We start from the raw sequence: 26258 nt of genomic DNA, 5'->3' as shown, positions 1-26258 counted from the left end.
GGCTAACTTTCTTGGACTTACAAACTGGATTTAAAAATGCATTCTGAGAACAGAATTTGTTCATACATAGGGGATTTACTGTGTATCCTGGCTTCTCCCTTACCTCTTCTTCAGAACAGTCCCTCAGAGCTATCTGAGAGACTGTCTTCTGGGCAAATCATCCTCATAAAATCTTCAACTATTAGGTCATGCAATTTTTCTTAGTCAACCCAAGAATCTACCAACTACCAGCTAACATCACACTTAATAGTAAAAAGCTAAACGTTGTCATCACACTGTGCTCAGTCACTCAGTTGTGCCCAGCTCTTTGCAATTCCATGGACTGTAGCCAGCCATGCTTCTCTATCCATGGGATTTTCCTGGTAAGAATACTGGAGTGGGTTGCCATTCCTACTCTAGGGGGTCTTCCCAACCCAGGGAGCAAACCAGCGTCTCCTATGTCTCCTGTATTGGCAGGCGGGTTCTTTACTAGGGCCACTTGATGCTGTTGTTCAGTTCCCTCAGTCGTGCCCAACTCTTTGCAGCCCCGTGGACTGCAGCACGCCAGGCCTCCCTGTCTGTCACCATCTCCTGGAGCTTGCTCAAACTAATGTCCATTGAGTAAGTGATGCCATCCAACCATCTCACCCTCTGACATTCTGCCTTCAATCTTTCCCAGCATCAGGGTCTTTTCCAATAAGTCAGTTCTTCGCATCAGGTGGCCAAGTATTGGAGCTTTAGCTTCAACATCAGTCCTTCTAATGAATATTCAGGACTGATTTCCTTGAGGATTGACTGGTTTGATCTCCTTGCTGTCCAAGGGCCTTCCAAGAGTCTTCTCCAACACCATAGTTCAAAAGCATCAAATCTTTGGCACTCAGCTTTCTTTATAGTCCAACTCTCACATCCATACATGACTACTGGAAAAACCATAGCTTTGACTAGATGGACCTGTGTTGGTTAAGTAATGTTTCTGCTTTTTAATACACTGTCTACATTTGTCATGTTTTTCTTCTAAGGAGCAGCGCCTTTTAATTTCATGGCTGCAGCCACTGTCCACAATGATTTTGGAGCCCAAGAAAATAAAGTCTGTCACTGTTTGCATTGTTCCCCCATCCATTTGCCATGAAGTGATGGAACCAGATGACATATTAGTTTTCTGAATATTGAGTTTCAAGCCAGCTTTTTCACTCTCCTCTTTCAGCTTCATCAAGAGGCTCTTTAGTTCCTCTTCACTCTCTGCCACAAGGGTGATGTCATCTGCATCTGAGGTTATTGATATTTCTCCTGGCAATCTTGATACCATCATCCAGCCTGGCATTTCACATGATGTACTCTGCATTTAAGTTAAATAAGCAGGGTGACAATTTTCAGCCTTGACGTACTCCTTTCCTAATTCTGAAACAGTCCATTGTTCCATGTCCAGTTCTAACTACTGCTTCCTGACCTGCATACAGGTTTCTCAGGAGGCAGTAAGGTGATCTGGTATTCCCACCTCTTTAAGAATTTTCCACAGTTTATTGTGATCTACACAGTCAAAGGCTTTAGCGTAGTCAATGAAGCAGAAGTAGATGTTTTTCTGGAATTCTCTTGCTTTTTCTATGATCCAACAGATGTTGGCATTGATCTCTGGTTCCTCTGCCTTTTCTAAATCCAGCTTGTACATCTGGAAGCTCTTGGTTCACATACTGTTGAAACCTAGCTTGAAGGATTTTGAGTATTACTTTGCTAGCATGTGAAATGAATGCAATTGTGCAGCAGTTTGAACATTCTTTGGCATTGCCCTTCTTTGGGATTATAATAAAAACTGACGTATACAAAAAAAATCTCAATGACCTGGATAACCACGATGGTGTCATCACTCACCTACAAGCCAGACATCCTGGAGTGTGAAGTCAAGTAGGCTTTAGGAAGCATCACTACAAAGCTAATGGAGGTGATGGAATTCCAGCTGAGGACCACTTGGGAAGCCCAAAAGAATAAATACTTTTCCTTTAAGATTGGGAACAAGGTAAATATGTCAGCTGTCACCATTTCTATTTCAACACTGTACAGGAGGCTCTAGGAAGTGCAATTTGGCAAGAACAAGAAATAAAAGGTATTAACACTAGAAAACAAGAAGTAAAGAAGTCATTTGTAGATGACAGAAGTCTGTATGTAGAAAATATTTAAAAATCTAGTAGAGTAATATGAGTAGTAGTAAAACGAGTAGAGTAATAAACAAGTTTAGCAAGGCTGCAGAGTACAAAATTCAATTAAATATATACCAAATTGAAAACAGGGATTCAAATAGATATTTATATATCCATGTTCATAGCAGTATTATAACAGTCAAAAGGGAGAAACAACACACAGGGATTCAAATAGATATTTATATACCCATGTTCATAGCAGTATTATAACAGTCAAAAGGGAGAAACAACACAAATGCCCATCAACAGAGGATGGGCTAAAAAAAAAAAAAAGTATATAGATACAATGGAATATTATTATTTAGCATTAAAAAAGAATGAAGGGAAATGTCTGGTTGTCCAGTGGTTAGGACTCTGCATTTTCACTGCCAAGGGCATGGGTTCAATCCCTGTTCTGGGAACTAAGATACTGCAAGCCACATGGTACAGCGAAAAAATTTTTTTTATTTTTCAAAAAAAAGAACGACAATGTTAAAAAAAAAAAAAGGAATGAAATCTAGATATATGTTACAACATGGATGGATCTGAAAAGCATTATACTAAGTAAAATAAGTTATATACAAAAGGATAAGTATTGTAAGATTCTACTTATATGAGGTACCGAAAGGCAAATTCATTGAGACAGGGGCTAAGAAGAGGAGTTAAAAGGGAGTTATTGTTTAATGGGGTACAGAGTTTTTGTTGGGAATGACAAAGTTTGGGGTATAGATAGTGATAATAGTTCTAGAACATTGTAACTGTACTTAATGTCAATGAACTGCATACTTTAAAACTGTTATGGCAGTCCAGTGATTAGGTCCTGGTGCTTTCACTGCCACACCTGGGTTCAACCCTTGGTCAGAGAACTATAATCCCACAAGCCCCTGTGTGTACCCAAAAATAAACAAACCAACAAATAAAAATTAAAAATCAATTATATTTTATATACTAGTAATAAAAAATCTGAAAATAAAATTAAGAAAACAATTCCACTCATAATAGCATCCAAAAAAAAAAAAAACCTTAAAAAAATTTAATTAAAGTAGTACCAAGCCTGTACACTGTAAAGTACAAAACACTGCCAAGAGCAATTAGTAAACAGCTTAAAAAATGGAGAGTTGTTTCACATTCACGGGTTGGAAATCACAATATCATTACAATGAGAATTCTCCAAAAATGACCTATAGATTCAACACAATCCCTATTGAAATTCTGGCAAGCTTTCTCACAGAAAGTGACAAGCTTATCCTAAATTTATATGAAAATTTAAAGGACCTACAAAAACCAAAATAATGTTGAAAAAGATGAACAAAATAGTACCCAATTCCAATACTTACTATAAAGCTACAGTAATCAATAAAGTATAGTATTCACATCAGCATAAATAAGTAAATCATTGGAACAGAATCCAGAATCCAGAAATAAACCCACACATCTACAAACAACTAATTTTCAACAATGGGGTCAAGACAATTCAACAGGGAAAGAATAGTCTTTTCAACAAATGGCACTGAGACAACTGTATATCCATATGAAGGAAAAAAGATTAAGGCCATAAGTCACCCCATACAATAAAGTCAACTCAGAATGGGTCACAGTTCAGTTCAGTTCAGTTGCTCAGTCATGTCTGACTCTTTGTGACCCCGTGGATTGTAGCACGCCACAGGCTTCCCTGTCCATCACCAACTCCCAGAGCTTACTCAAACTCATGTCCATTGAGTCGGTGATGCCATCCAAACATCTCATCCTCTGTCATCCCCTTCTCCCACCTTCAATCGTTCCCAGCATCAGGGTTTTTTCAAATGAGTCGGTTCTTCAGAATTGGTCACAGAACTAAATAAAAAATCTAAAACTACAAAACTACAAATATTTTTGTGATCCTGAGTTACTAATTTCTTAGCTATAACACCAAAAGCATAATCTCTTTAAAAAGAGATTGACATTGGACTTCATTAAAATTTAAAATATTAGCTCTTCAAAATACAACATTAGGAAAAAGACAACTCACAATCTAGGAGAAAATATTTGCAAACCATGTACTGATAAAGGATTTATATTCAGAATACTGAAAGAATTCTTACAACTTATTACAACTTAATAAGAAAACAAACCAATTTAAAAATGGACAGGACTTCCCTGGTGGTCCAGCAGTTAAGACTCCACGTTTCCACCGCAGGGGGCATGGGTTTGATCTCTAGTGGGGGAACTAAGATCACACATGCATGTGGTGTAGCCAGAAAGTTAAAAAAAAAACAAGTCAAACGATCTGAATAGACATTTCATCAATGCAGATATATAAATGATTAATACGGACATGAAAAGATGCTCAGTGTCACTAGTCATGGGGAAATGCAAACTCAAACCATAACAAAATAGCACTACATAACCACTAAAATGGTTACAATCAAAAAGACTGATAATGCCATGTGTTAGGATGTAGAAAAACAAGGTCGTATTCAGGTCATATTCCCTGTGCTATACATATCTCTGTACAGCACAGGGAACTATATTTAATATAGTGACTTAATCAGCAAACAGAGCTGGGACAACTGGTTATCTATATGAAAAAATAAAATTAAATAGATCACCATCTCACACTATAAACAAAAAATCAATTCCAGACAGACTAAATTGTGAAAAATCCAAACTAAACACGTTAGAACACTTACAGAGAAGAGTATGTGAAATATGGAGAAGTTTCTAAAACAAACTCAAAAAGGACAAACTACACAGAGGGAAAAGAAAAAGCTGGTCAACTTACATTAAAAAATTTAACTTATGTATAAAAGTCCTAAGTTATAAAGAAAAAAAAAAGTAAGACACAGATTGGAAGATATCTGCAACACATATATCTGATAAAATAAAGGATTAGGATGAACACATAAAAGAACTTTTACAAATCAGTAATAAAAGCCAAAGAGATCTCAAAAAAAAAAAAAAAATCAGAAAATATACAAATACAGACCATAACTTACAAAAAAGGAAATCCAAATGGACTATAAACATAATGAAAGATGCCAATCTCACTTATACCCAAGAAATGCAAATTAAAACAAACAGAGATTCCATTTCACAACTACCAGACATTGGAAGATAAGCTGAACAGAAGTTCAGTGTTTGTACTTATTAGTAAGGATTCAGAAAACAGGAGTTAATAAAACTAATTTAGAAAGCAATTTAAGATATACTTTAAGCAATTTTGCATATAGGGATACACCCTAGAAAATGCTCATAAAGAAGTGTGCATAACACAACTACAAATGCTCAAAACTCAGCAAGAAGAAAAAGGGAACACTAAAGAGGAATGGGTAAAAAGTGGTATTTTCATACAGTAAAGTACTATACAGTAGTTAAAATTAATCACCTGGAAAATCTACATGTTCCAGACTAGTTAAAGCTCAAAGTTGAGAGAAAAAAAGTAGGTTACAGAAAAATATCTGATCTATAATATCACCTACATTAAATTTATAAACACACAAAACAATGCTATATTTCCTTTATTGATATACAATTTATACTAATAAACAAAATGAAGCAAAAGTATTAAAATGTGATGGAGAATTATAAACAGCAAAGTTTGAACAGCAGCTACCTCTGAGTTGGGAGAAAAAGAAAGAAAGAAAGGAAAGGAACAGAGAAGAGGTACAAGGGGGTCTTCCACTTTATCTACATTGTTTTATATCTTTAAAAAAAATCTACAGAAAATTTTGCAAAATGCTAACATTTGTTAAATTGGGCAGTGACTACAATTTTCTCAGTACTCTTCCATATGCTTGGGGGAAAAAAAAATTGAAGAGTTTTTTGGTCAAATGAATATATACACATGTACCAGGCAGCAGGAAAAAAAATATTTATCTCCTTTTGGAACCCACATTTGTAAAACTGTTCTACTAATGTCTCTCCGGTGCTTTACTGTCTCAGTGTGACACAACCTTTTAAGTGTTTAGGCATAAACACATTGTACTACTGAATCTCTTTTTACCTAACAAGGTGCTACCCAAGCCAAATCCCTGGTGACGCGGATACCAATGATCTATCAACCAACACACTGTGCAAACTCCAGCCCACATCTGTACAGTTTTAAAACCTTTTAATTTACAACTGACGCTGAAGCTGAAGCTTTAATACTTTGGCCACCTGATGTGAAGAGCTGACTCACTGGAAAAGACACTGATGCTGGGAAAGATTGAGGGCAGGAGGAGAAGGGGGCAACAGAGGATGAGATGGTTGGATGGCATCACTAACTCAATGGACATGAGTTTGAGCAAACTCCAGGGGAGACAGTGAATGACAGGGAAGCCTGGTGTGCTGCAGTCCATGGGGGTCACAAAGAGCTGGACACGATTTAGTGACTGAACAACTTAGAACTAAATTATTCCCCTGAGTCATTCTTGTCATTAAGCTTCATCACAGATCTTTATGCAAACCTATACCATGAATGATCCAACAGGTTATAAACCCCCAAATGACACCTCTTTCTAGTTTTAATATAATCTTTCCTCTGCACCCTACATTCTGCAGTCCCACACACCCGCAGAGACTCACAGCCTTCTACATAGTGCAGTGTTTCTGGATCTTCCCATCCTGGGCAGACTTATGTGACTCAGATAGCATCCAGGGCACTGAGCATGAAACTCTGCTTAACCAGCAATCTAGCAAGCAAGCTCCTGAGAGAAACATAACGACTTTCCTTCCATCCAAGCATGTAGTAAGTATATCAGGCTCAAAATGATGCCCAGGAACAAGTAGTTCCAAAAACAAGAATTCAAATAAAACTGGCTTTAGCACCCACTGTTCTATAGACCCAGTGGCAGCCAATCTATTTTTGCTTTATTTTCTGGTTCAGTTAAAAGTACCTTAGAGAGTATACTCATCCCATCTCTTCAAAATAACTATGGAGAACACTACTTAAGTCCTACAAAAATCTGAGTTTCACACATTACCTATTGGGAGTGTGTGCATCTCTCTCTGTGCTGGGGCAGGCTTCAGGGTATCTCTGTGGGTCTAAGTTCGGGACTTTATGGAGACCCTTGTGTGTGTGGGCAGGGGTGTCTGAGTGGAGGGGTCTTGGGGGGTTCTATGTACATAGGGGAATCTGTGTGTGTGTGTCTTTGTGTATCAGTGCCCATCTAAGCTTCTGTCTCTGTTTATCAAATATTGCAAGTCTTACAATGTTTCATTATAAATTTCCACCCTACCACAAAAAATGATTTTCTTGCCTCTCTACTCTGAGACTGCGTAAAAGAGAAAAAGAAATAAGCCAACTGCTAAGCCAACCTTATTCAACAATGAGTAAAAAACTAAGGTTCTGGTGGGTACACACTAGCATGAACCAAATTGCCTGAGATTGTGCATTTCTAACAACTCCTAGGTGATGTCAATGATTCTGGTCATAGATGGGTTTGAGCAGCAAGTACCTAAAAGATTCCAAACTTAAAAAACGGCCTTTAACTATGATTAGACTTCCCATGTAGAAGTTCCAGAGTCTCCTAAAATTGACATGTATTGAATGTTATCTTCTGACCAAAAATTAGAAGTTACTTTGTTTTAAATGAGTCTCTGGTGAGTGTGGTTTGAATGGACCAGTCCTAAGAAGTGAATGAACCAGTCCTAAGAGGTGAAGTGTACTAAAAATATGAATTTCTAGATTTGTAAAGCTGGAACATGGAAACCTCACAAACGTTCTGCTACATTGTGAAGCATCCTGGGTGGACAACCAACTCCTTTTCTAAGGTGACAGACCTCAGTTTTAATGCTGACCTCTGCAAACTGCAAACATTCCTGCTTCTAGTAGTGCTCATACTAAACTAGACGTATTTATTTTCCTATCTACATTCCCTACCCTCTCCTTGAGGCCAAGAATAGTATTTTGACTTAATAACCCTACTACTTAGCAGTGGTTAGCACACAACATATAGGTGGTTTTTGCACAAAAGATGCTCAGAATGTACTGGGGGAGATAGTTAGACAAATATCCGAAAGCAGTAAAATTGCTTCTCTAATTCTACAATACAGTAGAAGGCCCTAAAAAGGAACTGGCATTAGACCAGTCACTTTTTCTCTTTCACAGAAACAATAGACACAAATGTAGTAAAAATTTCTGTTCTACTTGCTTCCCAAAGCACAGTGATCCAAGAGTAGAATCAGTCAAGTTTTACCCAACAAAAGCTTTGTTGAAGAAGACACTTTATAACTGTCAAGAAAAGAAGTCTTTCTTTAACCTGAAGCAGGTAATGTCAACTTTGAAAGGCAGATGCACACAAGTATATACCTGAGGGGGGAAAAAAAAATGCTCTTCCTACAGTTACATTACACATACTCAATTCCTGGCAATGCCTTAAAAAAAAAATCAGGTGTCATTTTGGAAAAGCTGGTGCTACCAGGATGGCAATTTTAGTGTCTGTCCTTCTTGAGTTAAAAAGAGTTTTCACTTAAAAAGTTACTTCTACACTTCCTGCTAAATGTTAAGAAAGAAAAACTGTTAGGAAGGACAAGTTAAATGGGGGGAGAAAAAAGGAGAAAGAACAAACCGAGTAAGTAAAATATTAAATTTTACTTGGGGACAAATACAGCGATCTTACACTCAGACGATAAAGCGTCTGCCTACAGTGCAGGAAACCCGGGTTTGATTCCTGGGTTGGGAGGATTCCCTGGAGAAGGTAATGGCAACCCACTCCAGTACTCTTGCCAGGAAAATTCCATGGACGGAGGATCCTGGTAGACTACAGTCCATGGGGTCGCAAAGAGTCGGACACGACTGAGTGATATAACTTTCACTTTCACCTTTTACACTCCAAATAGTCCCTACCTTACGTTACAAACAAAAATAAATTCTAGATGGACTGAAGACCAAAAGATAATAAACAAAACCATGAAAACAGCTGAAGAAAATATAAAATAACTTGTTAATAAGTCTGGGGTAGGAAAGGCCATTCTAAGACACAAATATGTAAGCCATAAAAGAAAAAACGGGGCCTGGGGAATTGGCAGAGAGTGGATGCACGTACATATATGGCTGAATCCCTTCACTGTCACCTGAAACTGCCATGACACTGTTAATCAGCTGTACTCCAATACAGAATAAAAAGTTTAAAGTCTGAAAAAAAACTCACCAATCTGACTACATGAAAATGTTTAATATAAACAAAGTTACAAGTCAACAAGAAACAGAGTAGGAAAAAATATTTGCAACATACATATACAGAATTAATATCCAGGGACTTCCCTGGCCACCCAGCCCTTAAAACTTGGTTAAGACTCCGTGCTTCCAGAGCAGGTGCGGGTTAGATCCCTTGTCGGGGGAACTAAGATCCAAAACACTGTGAGGCCAGAAAAAATATATTCAGAAAATGTAAAGATTCCTATATGCCAGCATGAAAAAGACAAGCTCATAGGACAGAAATCTTTATCTGTTTTGCTGAATCCCCAGCACTTGGCACACAGTAGTCCCCAATAAATATCTGTTAACAAATGAATATGAATAGACAATTATAAAAAAAATATAAATTACCAATCTATTCATGAAAATATTCTCAGCCTCACTGTAAGCAGAAAAGTACTAATAAAAACAACAGTAAAAGACTTTTCTCATAGAAATTTCCCTGTTGGGCTTCCCTGATAGCTCAGTTGGTAAAGAATTCGCCTGTAACGCAGGAGACCCCGACTGGAAGATCCACTGGAGAAGGGATAGACTACCCACTCCAGTATTCTTGGGCTTACCTGGTGGCTCAGCTGGTAAAGAATCTACCTGCAATGAGGGAGACCTGGATTTGATCCCTGGGTTGGGAAGATCCCCTGGAGAAAGGAAAGGCTACCCACTCCAGTATTCTGGCCTGGAGAATTCCATGGACTATACACAGTCCATGGGGTCACAAAGAATTGGACACGGCTGAGTGACTTTAACTTTTCTCATAGAAGATGTAAAAATATCCAGTATTGGGAAAGGTACAGTAAAAGGGTTTCTTGTATAATTGATGTGTAAAATGGTACTATGATTTTCAAGGCAACATGATATTATGGATTAAGTTTAAAATGTGGATATCTTTCAACTCCAAAACTCTATTTTAAGGTGTCCATCCTAGAGAAACACTAACAGATTAACACAGAGAGAATGCATACAGATAGTTACCACACATAAAAATTACAGTAAATGTGTATCAACAAAAAAGTTTAATAAACAACAAAGCTATAGACCTTGAAAATCAGCAGTCAAAAAGTATGAGATTCATATACATGTACTGATATATAAAAAGCTCCGAGACATTCTGTTAAGTGGAAAAAGCAACCTGTAATACAACATATATACATAATGTGCTTTTATTTATGTACAACTTATTACAAAACTACCAATTTCTCTATGTACAATATGAATATAAATCTGAGAAAGATAAACTGACAGCAAAAGTCTCTGGGGAGGGGAAAAGACTGGCTAACAGCCAGTCTTCATTAGATTGAATTATTTTACAAGAATATATTCAAGCATTACTTGTATAATTAAAAATATTTTTTTAAAAGGTGAAAAATAATGTAAATACCATTTTACTGATATGAAGAAAACAGGAAGAACACATTATAAGGATCAGACAGGAGATAAAAGTTCCATCTTTGACATTAGTTCTGAAGTTCAACTGCAAGTAGGCAGTTGTACACACACACACACACACACACACACACAAGACTGGCATTCTGAAGAGGGGTCCTGACTTAAAGAAATAATTTGGGTAGTTGTTCATATACAGATGATACTCAAAGGCACAGGAATACTGTGGATGACAGGGGAAAAACACAATGGAAAGCGCAGAGGGCCCAGGACCAAGGAGAAAGCGCCTATAAAGAAGACTTAGAAGGAGCAGCTAGAGAAATAAAAGGAAAACTTGTAAAGAGGAGGGTCATGGAAGACAACAGAGGAGAGTGTTTTAATAAGAAGTTGGTGTCAAATGCTGCCAAGATGTCTGATATGATGAGGTATGAAAAAAACAGATGGCCATGCTTTTCAATCTGATGGACATTAGCAACTTTAGCAAGAGGGCATTGTGTGAGTCAGGGTATTTGAGTAGGAGTGAATTAGAGTCTGTGAATGGACTTCCTGGAGGTCCAGAGGCTAATACTCTGTGCTTCCAATGCAGAGGGGGCAAGTTTCACCCCTGATCAGGTAACTAGATCCCATATGCCACAACTAAAGATCTCTTAAGTTGCAATGATGATTGAAGGTCCATGTACTGCAACGAAGATCTGACTCAGCCAAATACATACATATATTTTTAAAAAAGTCTGTAGGGGGCTTCTCTGGGGATCCAGTGGTTACGAATCTGGGGACATGGATTCAATCCCTGGCCCAGGAAGATTCCACATGCCTCCGGGTAACAAAGTCCGTGAGCTGCAACAACCGAGTAGGTGCCCTAGAACCTGTGCTCCACAACAAGAGAAGCCACTGCAATGAGAAGAAAACATGCATTGCAACAAAGAGTAGCACCCGCTTGTCGCAACGAGAGAAAATCTGTGAGCAGAAATGAAGACATAGCACAGTCCAGCCTCCAGAAAATTAATTTTTAAAAAGTCTTTGGAAAGGAAAGAAGTGTACATAGCATACATTGAAAACTTCTTTAAGAAACTTAGCTGGGCAACGGGACAAAAAGATAGGTCAGTAACAGAAAGCAGATATAGGGGTCAAAGGACAGGGTTTTCAAAATGGGCGAGATTACAGCAAGGAAATCTGTAGGAAAGGCTCTGGTGGAAAGAGGAAATAACCAAAAGAAGTTCTTTAAGAAGATCAAAGAATGTGATTAGAGTACTTGTGGAGGGACTGCTCTTTGACAAAATGAAAGATATGTCTTCCACTATCGTATCACGAGAGAAGAAAAAGATGAACCCCAAATGCAGGCAGGTTTGCAGATTTGGGAGGTACAAAGATGGAAGGAATTCTCTTTTGGTGGCTTCTGTTTTTATAACAAGTAGAGGGTATATCACTGTTTTTAAAACACTTGAAATTAGAAGTAAATAGATACAATATTAAATAATTATTTGCAGTGAGGCTTAAAGTGAACTTACTAGAGAATGTATGATGTTACTAGGCAATGGTGATCAAGCATATGAGGCTGATGATTATGAATTTATAGTGACATGGATCTGCCTGGTTTTCTGATTTTCTCTAGCAAACACTCAGCTCCATAGATGCAGGCAGCTATAAATGCAGATAGTTAGGTTCAACCAGTGTACCTCCCAGAGTTCCATAAAGAGCAGAAGTCAACTCTGGCTGGACTGGACAGAAAAAGAATGTATCGGAAGGACATGAGGTAACTTTCAGAGCAGAGAACCTGCCCCAGGGCAACACAGCTAAAAACACCACCACAGAATGGGCTTAGGAAACACGTCATGTTTGCTTTAGGTCAAGCAGGAGCTGCTGCAGCTTGGGCTGCACAATTATAGTTCAGGGTGCCAGTTGCCACTGTTGCCCCTGTAACTTGACCCTGTTGCTACAGCCTGATGCTACAAGAAGATATGCTGATAATAGATGGGCAAGTTGTTCAGAACATAGTGGAAAGGTTTGGGAAGACTGGACTGGCTGAGAGGATGAAGGGAGTAGGAAGGGAATGAGTATGAGGAAGACAATGGCTGACTGAGGTGGGCATCAGGTAGTGGCTAAAGTAAACAGGGAATGAGACTTCCCCTTGGAAAAGGATAGATCCTGGAGTCCAGATGGTTGCAGAGTAATCTCAGCAGCCCAGGTGGAGTAACTTAAGCAGGTTTCACCGGGAGTTTAATCAGAAAAGTAAGGGGCTGGCAGAATGGCAAAGCCTCCCACTACTGCTGTGGGCAGTGCTTCATCTCACTAATCCCAAAGGCATTAAGGACTGGCAGAGCCCTGGGCAAATCACTCTCTTTGAGCCTGCATTTTCTAATCTGTAAAATAATAATATTATTTTATAATAATATTCATCTGATGGTCATTATGAGAAGTAAATGAGATGAGATAGAGAGATGCCTGAAAGAGAGTAAATATTCAATAAATGGTAGCTGTAAATGAGTTATAAGTGAAGGTGATAAAAGTTTCCAAGAAAAGGTAGTCAATAATATCAAATCAAATCTTTTAGAATGAATAGAAGGATCCACATTGGAGCACAGTAGGAGATAAATCTATAGGGAAGCTGAAGCCAGTTTAAGTGTCAGCGTACTTAACTTTCAATGAAAGCTTTGTAGTATTCAGAATGGCTTTAAGGAAAAGCCTGATTTGTACTCACAGAAACTCAACTAGCCGATCAAGGACCTTTATACACTTCCTTACAGTTTATACCCTTCCTTAATTTAAGTTATAAGCTAAAAAAAATAAAATAAAATAAAAATAAAAAAAGTTCTAAGCTAAGAAGAACCAGGTGCTCCAAACCAACCCATTTCTACTGATAGACTCCTGGGGGGAAAAAAAGAAATAAAGAATAGGAAATCACCAGCTATTAACGCAGTGTCCAAGAGGGAAAATGGCTAACTGAACTGTGGCAGAATACAGTTCCAGAAGAGGGGACTGAAAATCATACACGTCATTTGGCTTCAGTGATTTAATTTAACCAAAATAGTTTTACTTACAACTATTATAGAAGTTGTATTATATACAACTATTATAGACGTCCACTGCCTTCTCCTCTGCTCAGCTCTCGTCAAATCTGGGGCCATAGGTCATTCAGACCGTAAAAAGCTCCTACAAATTCCACAGAAACCTGATCAAGCTAACTAAACCTCTTATTGGGGGAGAGGAATCTCAGCTCCTGTAATTCTACATACCACCTGAACACAGTGGGGGGGGCGGGGTGGACTGGGACAGATGCCAAGATATACTATTTTCCCACTCACATCAGTTGTCCCTCTCTGAATTATTTAAACAAGGACTACCTAGGACTACCAAGAAAGAACAAAATCTGAATGAAAATCCCAACAAATCTCTTCCCTTTTTTTTTTTCTTTTACTGTGGGGAAGGGGAACACTTTCAAGGAAATGACAGAGAAACTAACTGTCTCTTTTCAAGGAACTCTCCATTTCTTCTATTAACTGGACACTAGGACCTAAGTCGTCTTCCTCAAGACATTAAACACACAACTGCAACTTCAGCTCTGAACAACCTCCTGAAACATCTCTTAATGTTCAATCTTTCCCAGGAAAAGTAGAATTCAGAAATTATACTAATACAAATTATAGGCTGCCTTGTCAGAAAATTCATAAATGTTGACATAGATATATGGTAGATCATTAAACAAACTCAATAAATAAAAAGAGATGGCCTATTAGTGAAATAACAGAAAATCCACAAAAATATGCAGATTAAGATTTAAAAGTGCAGTCTAAGCTTTAAACAGAGAGATACTTCAACTGAAAAGCAATGGAGTTAGGGCATGAGAGTCAAACAGATTAGAGTTCTGTTGGCTCATATCAGTTACTACATGTGTAACCTTGACACAAAATCTCTTCAGCCCTCAGTTTCCTCAATAAAACAAGGATGATACAAACTATTTCTGACAGCTCTTAAAAGGCTTAAATAAAATAGGATGTGTAAAGCTCTAATACAATGCCTGGGACACAGCAGGAATACATAACAGTATGCTTCCCCTTTTAATTTTCTTTTTTTTTTTCCCCCTTTTAATTTTCAAAATGTTTCATTACAGATCAATTCATAAAGAAGGTGAGTCTTAAAGAACAAGGAAAATGTTAGCTGGATAGGAAAGAGGAACATAGTCCTCTAGCCCTCCTGATTTATTCATAACTTTAAAAATAAGAATACATCTCTCTAATTGTCACTCAATTACTCATGTGAAAATGCATTATTGATCTTGAAACACTTTTTTATACACACATATAAGATCCTCTTCTCCCACTCTCATAATTTTATAATTGTTTGAGATTCTACATTTGTACAATTTTTTCCCATTCTCTTCCTAAAGCCCTGACTCAGATCCTCTTTACTTTGGTTTTATTCTTTACTTAGGATGACCTAAGTCTTAAATCAGAGAGACATACCTTAGAGTTCACTGAGTATTTTGAAAGACTTCTGGGAGAAAGCCAGAACCCAGCGACTAAGAAGTTAGAGTCACTGTGGCATAATAAAAAGAAATGGGCTTTGGAAACAAAGGCTTAAAACAGGGATTTGAAGTCCTACCTCTGCCCCCTCTAGATGTATAACCTTGGTCAAGGCACTTTGCCTTCTCTGGACCTCATTCCCTTATCTGTGAAATGGAAATAATGCCACTTATATCTCATTGTGTAGCTGTCAGGATTAGAAAAATGCTGATAACAATTCCTGGCATAGAAAGGGCCAATTAGAAATAAAAGGGGGGGCCAATTAATGGTAACTGTTATTAGGGTCAATCTGCCAACTGCCTTACCAAACATTCTGCAAGGCTGTATTTTCCTAACTGGCAAAAGGAACAAAACTGCTCTTGCATTCCCATGACTATATCCAAAAGGTTCCATTTTAGTAATCCATAATTAACCAAATAAAGAGCTTAAAGAATTCAGGACAAGAAGGCGCTAGCATGGCTGAACTCATTCTCTGCTGACAGCAACAAAGCCAGCACAAGGTGGATTCCCTTGCCAAAAAAAAAAGAATCTGCTTGAACATGGTCATTACTGATATTGACGTAAGCACAAACTAGTTGTGGTTCTTAAGCTCACAGATTTATCATGAGAAAGTTTTCAGTTCAGTTCAGTTCAGTCGCTCAGTCGTGTCCGACTCCTTGCGACCCCATAAACTGCAGCATGCCAGGCCTCCCTGTCCATCACCAACTCCCGGAGTCCACCCAAACCCATGTCCATTGTGTTGGTGATGCCATCCAACCATCTCATCCTCTGATGTCCCCTTCTCCTCCTGCCCTCAATCTTTCCCAGCATCAGGGTCTTTTCCAATGAGTCAGTTCTTCCCATCAGGTGACCAAAGGATTGGAGTTTCAGCTTCAACATCAGTCCCTCCAACGAACACCCAGGACTGATCTGCTTTAGGATGGACTGGTTGGATCTCCTTGCAGTCCAAGGGAATCTCAAGAGTCCTCTCCAACACCACAGTTCAAAAGCATCAATTCTTCTGCGCTCAACTTTCTTTACAGTCCAACTCTCACATTCATACGTGACTACTGGAAGTTTTACCTTTTCTGAAATAAATTCTCTCCCACATTGCTTTCTCTACTGTGGTATGACATTCCTATTACTCCATTTTCAAGAACACGGGAAAGAAATCCTCTCAAATACTGCTACTGCATTCACAGTGGACCGTATCGTCCTATTTCACAGATCACTTCTTACAGAGATTTTTGGTTTGTTGAGTTCACTTACAAAGAAAGACATTATATACAAATATATGACAGCCACGGTGACAAGATCTGTCCCCAGAGCACCACAAGTTACAGGATGGAGGTAGATGCCAAAGATAAGACAGGACTGAGTAACCTGCACACCATATGTTCACTCTTATTAAATGCTGCACTTGGGAATTCTGACTCTTATAAAAAAGTTTATTTCCCTCGTGTGACAGAACAGAGTAATGGTACTAAGAAAACTAATGACAGATACACAAATAGAGTAAGGGAAACCATCAGTGGGGGGAAATAAGCTTAAGATAAATAAGCTTGTATGTGACAATTAAAAAATGAGAGCAACAGTCATCAATTACATGGTCAAAGGCAGCTATTTCAATCCTTAGTACCTCCAGTCCCTCCCTACACTAAATAAAAGCAGAAGGGAATGAAGGTCAGAATGATTATTTAAATAAACTAAAAAAAAAAAAATCAAGAAAGGTTCAACAAATCAAAATCACACGGCAGTCCCTTGAGGAGGTGACTTTCAACTTTAAGAAAGGTCAGTCTCAAAAAAAAAAAAAAAAGAAAGGTCAGTCTCGCACACTTGTTTTAATTGAGCTACTTCAATGTCAAGAAAGTTAAAAGGTTCTACCCCCTAAAAGCCGCTCAGAAATGCCTGCAGTTGTGTCACAGGGCTGCAACTTGGCCCAGAGCTTCGCCTGTTATACTTCCAGTGGAGAAGCTGTTTTTTGGTTGCAATTAACATTGTAAGGCAAGCTCAGCCCTGTCTTTCATAGCCTTGAGGCTGCTGAGTAAATCTAGAATCATGGGACCCACATTTTAATGCTGGAAAAACAGGAAGAAGGTGGTTCAGCAACAAGGAAAATGGTCAAGAAACACATCTAGAATTAGGAAAAACAGACTGATATGTTGGTCTCTCATGTTCACTGTTTTATATAGAAACTATTGAACTGTATATACCTTTTAAAGGAAGCCATGGTGGTGCACTCAAGCCATGACTGGAGAAAGAAAAAAATAAAATCAACTCTTAACAATAGCTATAATTTCTTCAGCCCTTATTATATGTGCCAAGTTCAACAGTAAGTCCTCTACAAATATTTCTAACCTTCAATCATATCAGTAACCTCATTTTGTAAAAGAGACAACTAAGACTCAGAGAATTTAGAAATTACCCAAAAGCTAGCTCGTAGGGATGCTAGGATTCAAACCCAGGTCTGCTAGACTGTAAATCCCATGGTCTAAAGGCCATTTGTTGGGGAATTCCTTGGCAGTCCAGTGGTTAGAACTCTGAGCTTTCACTGCTAGGACCCAGTATTCAATTCCTGGTAAACTAAAGATCCCAAAAGCTGCATGGCAAGGTCAATTTGTTGAACACTATTATGCTCGAGACTTAATCTGCAGGTTTTACACAAAAAGACCCTTAATCACAGAATTTGGCCAAAGTTATAAAGCAACTCAACTAATTACAAATGTTTCAGATTTCCAGACTCATATCTAGGTACTACCAGCTTTGATGCCCATGTGTGTGTGAATGTGTGAAAGTTGCTCAGTCATGTCCAACTCTTTGTGACCCCATGGACTATACAGTCCATGGAATTCTCCAGGCCGGAATACTGGGGTGGGTAGCTGTTTTCTTCTCTGGGGGATCTTCCCAACCCAGGGATCGAACCCAAGTCTCCTGCATCGCAGGTGGATTCTTTTTTTTTTTTTCGCAGGTGGATTCTTTACCAGCTGAGTCACCAGGGAAGCTGAAGAATACTAGAGTGGGAAGCCTATCCCTTCTCCAGCAGAGCTTCCAGACCCAGGGGGTCTCCTGCATTACAGGCAGATTCTTTACCGGCTGAGCCACAAGGGAAGCCATGGTGCCCATGCTGCCTCTCCTTTCCCCCAATAATTCTTCCCAGAGGAGTTTCATAACGCAAATGAGAAAGACATTGTCCTAAAGCATCATTAAACAAATTCCTTTACCCTTGCCTCTGATGTTATCACTATATTTTAGTAATTAGAATGCAAGAGTTCTCTGATTTACACCTTAATAATGAGGCTATTACAATCAAAGTTAGGCTGGATACAAGGTTTCAACTCAGCTGAGCCCTGCACAGTGAAACCAATGCAGATTTCACATCACTTTCTTGCTGTTCTGATAAATCATTTACAAAAAGAAAAACCCTGTATATCTCTGTGTTTGCATAATACCTCGGAAATTACAGTGATAATCTACAACCCTGTTTTTGCAATATCTGCCATTTTTCTCTGTACTGATTTGCTTTCTGAGAGGACACCACAGACAGCCATTGCAAGGGTAATACTGAGAATATCAAACATTCAGGCACATCTACTCCTTGGTGTTCTGAGACTACTGCCTCTTCAAAACTATATCTGAAAGAAGCTGGCAGTTGAGACAGAAAATCTGACAGAGATCGCCTTTCCCAAAAGTAGAAGCATTTCTTCCTAACACTTACGGACCATAATAAAAGAACCAATAAAAACAATCATTCTCTTCATACACAGTCTAATAATCCTAGTGACCAACTACTGAACTGAGAGGACAAACCTCTGAAGAGAGGAGAGTGAAGTGAATCTCTCCATTACCCTATTACCCTTCTACTTTCAGAGAAAACCTAAGGATCTTGCAGTATGTGGAACGAAGGGCACGGCATCAGTACTGCTAGATGGAAGCGCCTGGCCACAGAAAGGCAGAGAGTCATCTTCTGTAAAGAAACAGACAACTGAGGATCTCAACGCGAGGTAACTACTCCTTACAGAAAAGATGTCCAAACGGAAAAGCTCTTTCAACCCTTATTACTGGGTGAACTCGCAGAAGCAGTAAGGCTTTTCTACACCATCTGGGTCTTCTCCCCGACAGTCTGGAAAACACACACGGGAGTAGGTTAGGAGTACAGAGAGGTGTAATACGAGGTGCCTCTCCTCTCCCAGCCTATTCCAAGTAGTAAGGGAGGGCGCTACCTCCATGTTATTCCCAGAGAAGTACGGCCGTACCACCTGGAGTCTTCGCCCCCCAGCACTGGGGCCCGGGTGCGGGCATCTCTGAGAGAGTGGGTTTAAGGGGAAAAGAGATGTCTCTACTTCCAGCATCAGAAGGGAGGGCGTGGAGAGTGGTGCCGCCGCGCCGAGAGGATCTGCGGTTCCCCACCACCCTCCCTCTCCGAAAGAGGCAGCCCGGCCCCAATACCTTCTTGACTGTGCGCGGCGCCTCGGTGACGGTGCCGTCGGGGCTGACCAGGGCCTCGCCGCCGTCGCGGTGCCTCTGATGCTGGTGATGAGGGTCGCTCCGCTTCATGGCCGACGCCTGAGGCACTTTCCCAGCGGCCGGGCTGAGAGCCGCGGCGGGCCCCGATCCTGGACCGGGGGCCGGGGGCCGCTCCGCCGCCGGAGCTGGAGCTTCAGGGTCCCCGCCACCCGCTGGGGGGGCCATGGCGCTCACGGCCGCTGTGCTCAGTCCCAGCTGCGGCTCCGCCTCGGAGGGGCTCAGGTCCTTCAGCTCCACCTCAGGCACCTTCGCGGCAGCAGCTGCTGACACGACCTGCACCGACATCACCGCCTCCACTGCAACCGCCGGCTCAGACTCTAGCTCCGGCTCGGCCCCGCCTCCCGCCTCCCTTCCCCTTCCCTCCCCCATTCCCCCACTCCTCCCCTCCATCGCCTCCACTCCCACCCCCTTCCTCTGCCCGCCCGCCAACTCTCCAGCCAGCCCCGGCCTCTCCCTCCCCGCCCCGCCCCGCCCCGCCCAACCCGACCCTGCCAGCTCGCGCGCGTGGTGCCACGGAACCTGTAGTGCGCTTGCTCAGGGCCGCACGCGGCGAAAACACCGTGGGACCTCAGCCCCCGACCACCACTGCGCGCTGCCGAGGGCGGGGCCGCAGTGCCCCCTGGAAATTGTAGTCCCTGTCTCCTTCCGGCTAGCGGGATTCTGTAGTAGTAGTGGAGCTCTAGTCCAGGCGACTAACGGAAAGGAGTGAGAACGGGTGACACGACAAAGGACATGAGGAAGAGAAAGTCTCCAGAGGAACTGGGGCTTCCGGGGCGACAACACTAGAAACCCTCCGCCTGGGAAGGTGGGGGAAGAAAGGACTCTCTACGTTGACAGTGTACATTTCCTCCCTGTGTGCTAGTCTAGGATCACGTAAGCAGGCATTTAAAGGAAAAGCGGCATCACGTGGGGAGAGTGCTGGCCTCAGGCTTAAAGTGACTTGATTTTTCTGCCTCAGTGAAAGGGAACCCTAACACCTTTCTGAACTTTAATGGCTTTGTTTTTAGAAAGAATAAAATAAGACCTTACGTTCTGTGGTGATTTCTAGAACATTCCAAAAAAATAGAAGTTCGGTATTACTAGGTAAGAAATTTTAAGGCTAAAGAGTCAGACACCACTTAGCGACTAAACAACAACGACAAAAGAATTACACGTTGCCTTAAGCTTAATTCTTTTGCCCTGATAATTCTCTTTTCTTTCTTCTCCTTTTCTCTTTGCCCCTCCGTTCAGCTTGTGGGATCTTAGTTCAGGAATTGAACCCCGGGCCTTCAGCAGTGAAGTAGTGAGTCCTAACCACCCAACCACCAGGGAATTCCCACTCTGTGAATTCTAATAGATGTCCAACCTAAGTTTGCATGCTAGTGGCACAAAGAGGTAAAATAAACCAAAATGTCAGAGTTTGGAGCACAGAAATGTTTATTACAGAGTGCCAGGCACAAGAGGGAGCTAATGCTCAAGAAAACCCGAACTCCCACATAGACAAAATTTGGGGTGAGGGCTGCCAATGTGTGACTATTCTGATTGGACGATGTCTGGATGTCTGGGGAATCTCAACCTTCTGGTTCCAACGTGTCTACGGTACACATACTTGTGGTCACATGCATGCGCTCACCATCATCTGCCTGGGTAGGGGGTTTTAGGTTCTGTAGAAGAGCTCAGAGATATGTATCAGATTATTACCTATATCTCTTCAGGAGGAACTATGAGTCCTGTGACTCTATTGTCCTGTTAAATGCTTGAGCCTGCTGTTTGGGATTTGGGGAGTACCTAAAAGATTAAAGTCTTTTTTTTTTTTTTTTTAATTACAAACAAGAAACAGAGGACATGGAAGAGCTTTTGTCCGGAAGAGGGTCCCACAGAGTCTTGCTCAGTTTCAGGGATATAATGTAAAATTCAAATAAGTATATCAGCAAAGAGGAATACTAACTAAAATATGAATAGTGATTTCCTTAAGTGATGGGATTTGGGGTGAGTTTTTTGGGATTTTTTACTTTGTATTTTTCTGTATTATTTTTAAATTTAAAATTTATTTTAAAAGGTGTAAACGTAAAGGCATTTATGGCAGTTTAATTTTTAATAATGAAAAGGTATCTGAAACTAATATCCAACAATAGGGGAATGGTTGTTTAGTCGCTAAGTCATGTCCTGACTCTTTTGTGACCCTATGGTCTGCCATCAGGTTTCTCTGTCCATGGGATTTCCTAGGCAAGAGTAGTGGAGTGGGTTGCCATTTCCTACTCCAGGGGATCTTCCTAACCCAGGGTTCGAACCTGTATCTCCTACCTTGACAGGCAGATTCTTTACCACTGAGCTACCAGGGAGGGAAGCCCAGGGAAATGGTTACAACCTTTAAAAAATTAAGTTGGCCAAGAACTTTTTTTTAATGATAAAGGGAAATAAATGCTTGTGATAAAATAAGTTAAAAAGCAGGAGACAGATTGCACGTTCTATTAGATTTTAACTATATAAAGAATACTTGAGAAAAATAATATATTAAAACACAGTTGACTCCGACAGATTATAGGGTAGATCATTTCTTCTCTGTTCTCAGTGAAACTGAGGCAGAAGGGAACTTATGGTTTATGGTTGTTCAGAGAGTAAGTGATAGCCCTGACAACCCCAGAAGGCCATTGGACATCTAGATTTGGAGTGATTATTTTTACCCTGGCAAAAAAGAGAGGGAGAAATCACCTGTCTTGATCTTCCTGGTGCTACTAGTATCTTGGAAATCTGTTCATTTGTGGAGTTGTCCTACCCTGAATTGAATCTTTTGTATCCCGGCCTTCAAACTTTGTACCACTGAGTGAGAAGGCATTTGAGCACTGCCATTTCCACAAAGCCCACAAGTCCACCAGACGCAAGGGCTTCTTAAGCTTTCTCTTCACACTCTGGCTTTCAGAATTTCCTTCCTGTTATAAAGAACCAGCTCAGAGCTTCATCCCCCAGCTGTCGGAGAAGAGATTAGCAGCTCTGTAACTGATTTCTTTCTTCCCCCTAATGCACAAGGGAGCTGTGGTACAGCCACCTGGCATGTGTTGAAGCTCTTAGGCAGCAGCTGCCTACCTGGATGGCCATTAGACTTGATTACTGAGGGAATGAACTAATTTTTCAACGGGATGTGGTTACAAAACATAAGGAGTTGGAGCACTGGAAAGAAACTGATATTCATCCTTTCTTTATCCAGGCACCATCCTCTGCTTGAGGCCACACATAAGGGCACATTCCTCACCCATTCTCAACTTCGTCCTACACACCTGCTTCCTCCATCTTATTACTGAGGGACACTAGGCACAGCTGAAGGTGGAAATACCATAATGAAAACAGGATAACTAAGCACAGGTTTATGAACTATTTAGTTTATGAAAAGGAGTACATCAAAGCTGTATATTGTCACCCTGCTTATTTAACTTATATGCAGAGTACATCATGAGAAATGCTGGACTGGATGAAGCACAAGCTGGAATCAAGATTGCTGGGAGAAATATAAAAAACCTCAGATATGCAGATGACACCACCCTTATGGTAGAAAGTGAAGAACTAAAGAGCCTCTTGAAACTGAAAGAAGAGAGTGAAAAAGTTGGCTTAAAACTCAACATTAAAAAAACTAAGATCATGGCATCTGGTCCCATCATTTCATGGCAAATACATGGGGAAACAGTGGAAACAGTGAGAGACTTTATTTTTTTTTGGCTCCAAAATCACTGCAGATGGTGACTGCAGCCATGAAATTAAAAGATTGCTCCTTGGAAGAAAAGCTATGACCAACCTAGTCAGCATACTACAAAGCAGAGACATTACTTTGCCAACAGTGGTCCATCTAGTCAAAGCTATGGTTTTTCCAGTAGTCATGTATGGATGTGAAAGTTGGACAATAAAGAAAGCTGAGTGCTGAAGAATTGATGCTTTTGAACTGTGGTGTTGGAGAAGACTCGAGAATCCCTTGGACTGCAAGGAGATCCAAGCAATCCATCCTAAAGGAAATCAGTCCTGAATATTCACTGGAAGGACTGATGTTGAAGCTGAAACTCCAATCCTTTGGTCACCTGATGGGAAGAACTGACTCATTGGAAAAGCCCTGATGCTAGGAAAGATTAAAGGCAGGAGGAGAAGGGGATGACAGAGGATGAGATGGTTGGATGGCATCACTGACTCAATGGAGATGAGTTTGAACAAGCTTCAGGAGTTAGTGATGGACAGGGAAGCCTGGTGTGCTCAGTTGATGGGGTCGCAAAGAGTTGGACACGACTGAGTGACTGAACTGACCTGAACTGATAATGAGACAACAGAACTTCTTTTTTCACCTGGCTCATTCAGCTTCCAGACCCTGACAGGCAGAAATGTATTGTCCATGCAGAAGACTGGAAGAACTTCTCTAAGGTATCTGGCTAGTCCAATAGAGAAAACTTGAAGATAAACATCAAGAGTTCCCCCAAGGAAATAGGCCGACCAGATCACCCGTAGTGAAGACCATACCTACATTTGCAGAGTTTCCAGAGAACTACTTAGTGCCACACTCTTAGTATGAGCAGATAAAGTCACCAGAAATACAAAGAAAACTAATATGGAAGACAGAGACCAACATAAGCAAACAGAAAAAAACAACTGGGAGAAAACAAGAGGCTACGCATCAAGAAGAAATCATGACCCCCTCAAAACTCATTAATATCCTCAGAGACTTAAGATATTGTATTTGTGAAAGAACATGCTGTTTCAAGAAATGACCATTCAGGAAACAAACATGAGACCTTTAAAATGAAAGCATACTAACAGAAAATATTTAAAACTCAAAAAATAAAAAGAGGGAGAAATTGGGAATTCCCTGGTGGTCTACTGGTTAGGACTCTGCACTTTCAGTGCTAAGGACCCTAGTTCAATACCTGATTGGGGAACAAAGATCCCACAAGCTATACTGACTCCCCCCCCAAAAAAAAAGATAGAAAGAAATTAAAAATAGGAAAGATGCAGTTTATCTTTCTCAGATTGTTGAATAATGCTGGCTTCTTTCTTTTTTCTGTTTTTGAAGTATGGTTGATTTACAATTTTGTGTTAGTTGTATCTAATGCACATTTTAACATGATAGGTTCAATGGATTTCATAGCCACAGTTTTCTGGAAAAGTCAATCTCTTATGAATTGTTTTTCAGATCTTTAATACATTTTTTCCTCTAATTCAAAAAAATAGAAAAGAAGATGAATTTGAGGGCCAGTCCAATAAGACCAAATAATACGAGTGCCAGAAAGGTAACAGAAAACTAGAGGTGGGGGAGGGCAGATTCATCAAAGAAATAACTCAAAAAATTTCCCAAAGCTGAAAAATGAGAATTTCGATAATGAAGGGGGCCACTAGGTACCCAACCCAATGGATGAAAATAGACCTACCTTAATAGACATCATTGTTTTTTTGTTTGGTTGGTTTTGTTTTTGATTTTTTTTTTTTTGGCTGGGCCATGTAGCATGAAGGATTTTTGACCAGGGATCGAACCCACACCCTCTACAGTAGGAGTGTTAACCACTGGACTGTCAAGGAAGTCCCCATATACATCATTGTTAAATTTCAAAATTCTGGGGACCAAGAGACAATCCTTCAAATGTCTGGAGTGGGTCAAGGAGCATTTTTACAAAAACTCAATAGTTAGAAAGATAATGAACTTCTTAAAATGAACTTCAGGAAGCCAGAAGATACTGCCTTCAAGTGCTACAGACCCTCTTTTTGCCTTCTCTAGAGAATGAACTGACAACCATACAGATTTGGGAAGGGCAGTCATCAGAATGTTCAGGGTTAGAGGGGATCAGAGACCAATCCTCCTGCTTTCATTTCTACCTTCTGAAGTACCTGCTGCCTCCAATTCAGAAGCTTTTAGGGGTGCTGCAATATAAGTTTTCCCTATTGCTGGCTAAAACTTTTAGTTTTTCAAGTCTGTCAAATTAAATATCACTCATTTGCTTTCCAGCTTTCAAAACTGTCACTACTGACTCCTCCCCACTCCACCTCCTTTTTCCTCCTAGTAGGGAGGGTGAAAAAGAGCTAAGTCCTTATCCTCCATATTGGAAAGATGTAGAACTATTTGACTTTTCAAACTATATCATGCATATAACTGAGATGAAATTCAAACTTTAAAAGCAGGCAAAACTCTATTGTACAAAACAGGGAATTATAGACATTATTTTGAAATAACTTTAAATGGAGTCTAATCTATAAAGATACGAATCATTGTGGGGTTTCCTTGGTGGCTCAGTTGGTAAAGAATCCATGTGCAATACAGGAGACCCAGGTTCTATCCCTGGGTCAGGAAGTCCCCCTGGAGAAGGAAATGTCAACCCACTCCAGTAGTACTGGACACTGGAAATCAATGGAATACTGTAAATCAACTATACTTCAATAAAAAATATAATTAAAAAATTAAAAAGCTGTCAAAAGCAATACATAGTTTATGGATGCATAGCTTCATTTGCACATGTGAAAATATAAAAATGAACTGAAAGAAAACCCACTAAATTCAGACAGTTGTTTTGTTGGTTGAGGAAGGGGAAAGTGGGAGGAAAAATG

General features: G+C 40.2%; 1 protein-coding gene across 2 annotated transcripts in view; it reads right to left on the bottom strand.

Annotated features, from left to right (window-relative positions):
- The window catches only part of AHCYL2 (adenosylhomocysteinase like 2), a 178825-nt gene extending 158747 nt beyond the window's left edge, over nucleotides 1–20078 (bottom strand). For both annotated transcript variants that reach the window (XM_043871889.1, XM_043871890.1), the window contains exon 1: nucleotides 19635–20078. In XM_043871889.1, the coding sequence (XP_043727824.1) occupies nucleotides 19635–19997 (363 nt within the window). In that variant the 5' untranslated portion in view covers nucleotides 19998–20078. The remainder of the gene's footprint in view (nucleotides 1–19634) is intronic.
- Between the last annotated feature and the right edge of the window lie 6180 nt (nucleotides 20079–26258).

This window comes from Cervus elaphus, chromosome 18 (genome assembly GCF_910594005.1).
Source record: "Cervus elaphus chromosome 18, mCerEla1.1, whole genome shotgun sequence".
NCBI lineage: Eukaryota > Metazoa > Chordata > Mammalia > Artiodactyla > Cervidae > Cervus > Cervus elaphus.
The sequence above is the reverse complement of the archived record's forward strand: the minus strand, read 5'-3'. Positions and strand labels throughout refer to the sequence as shown.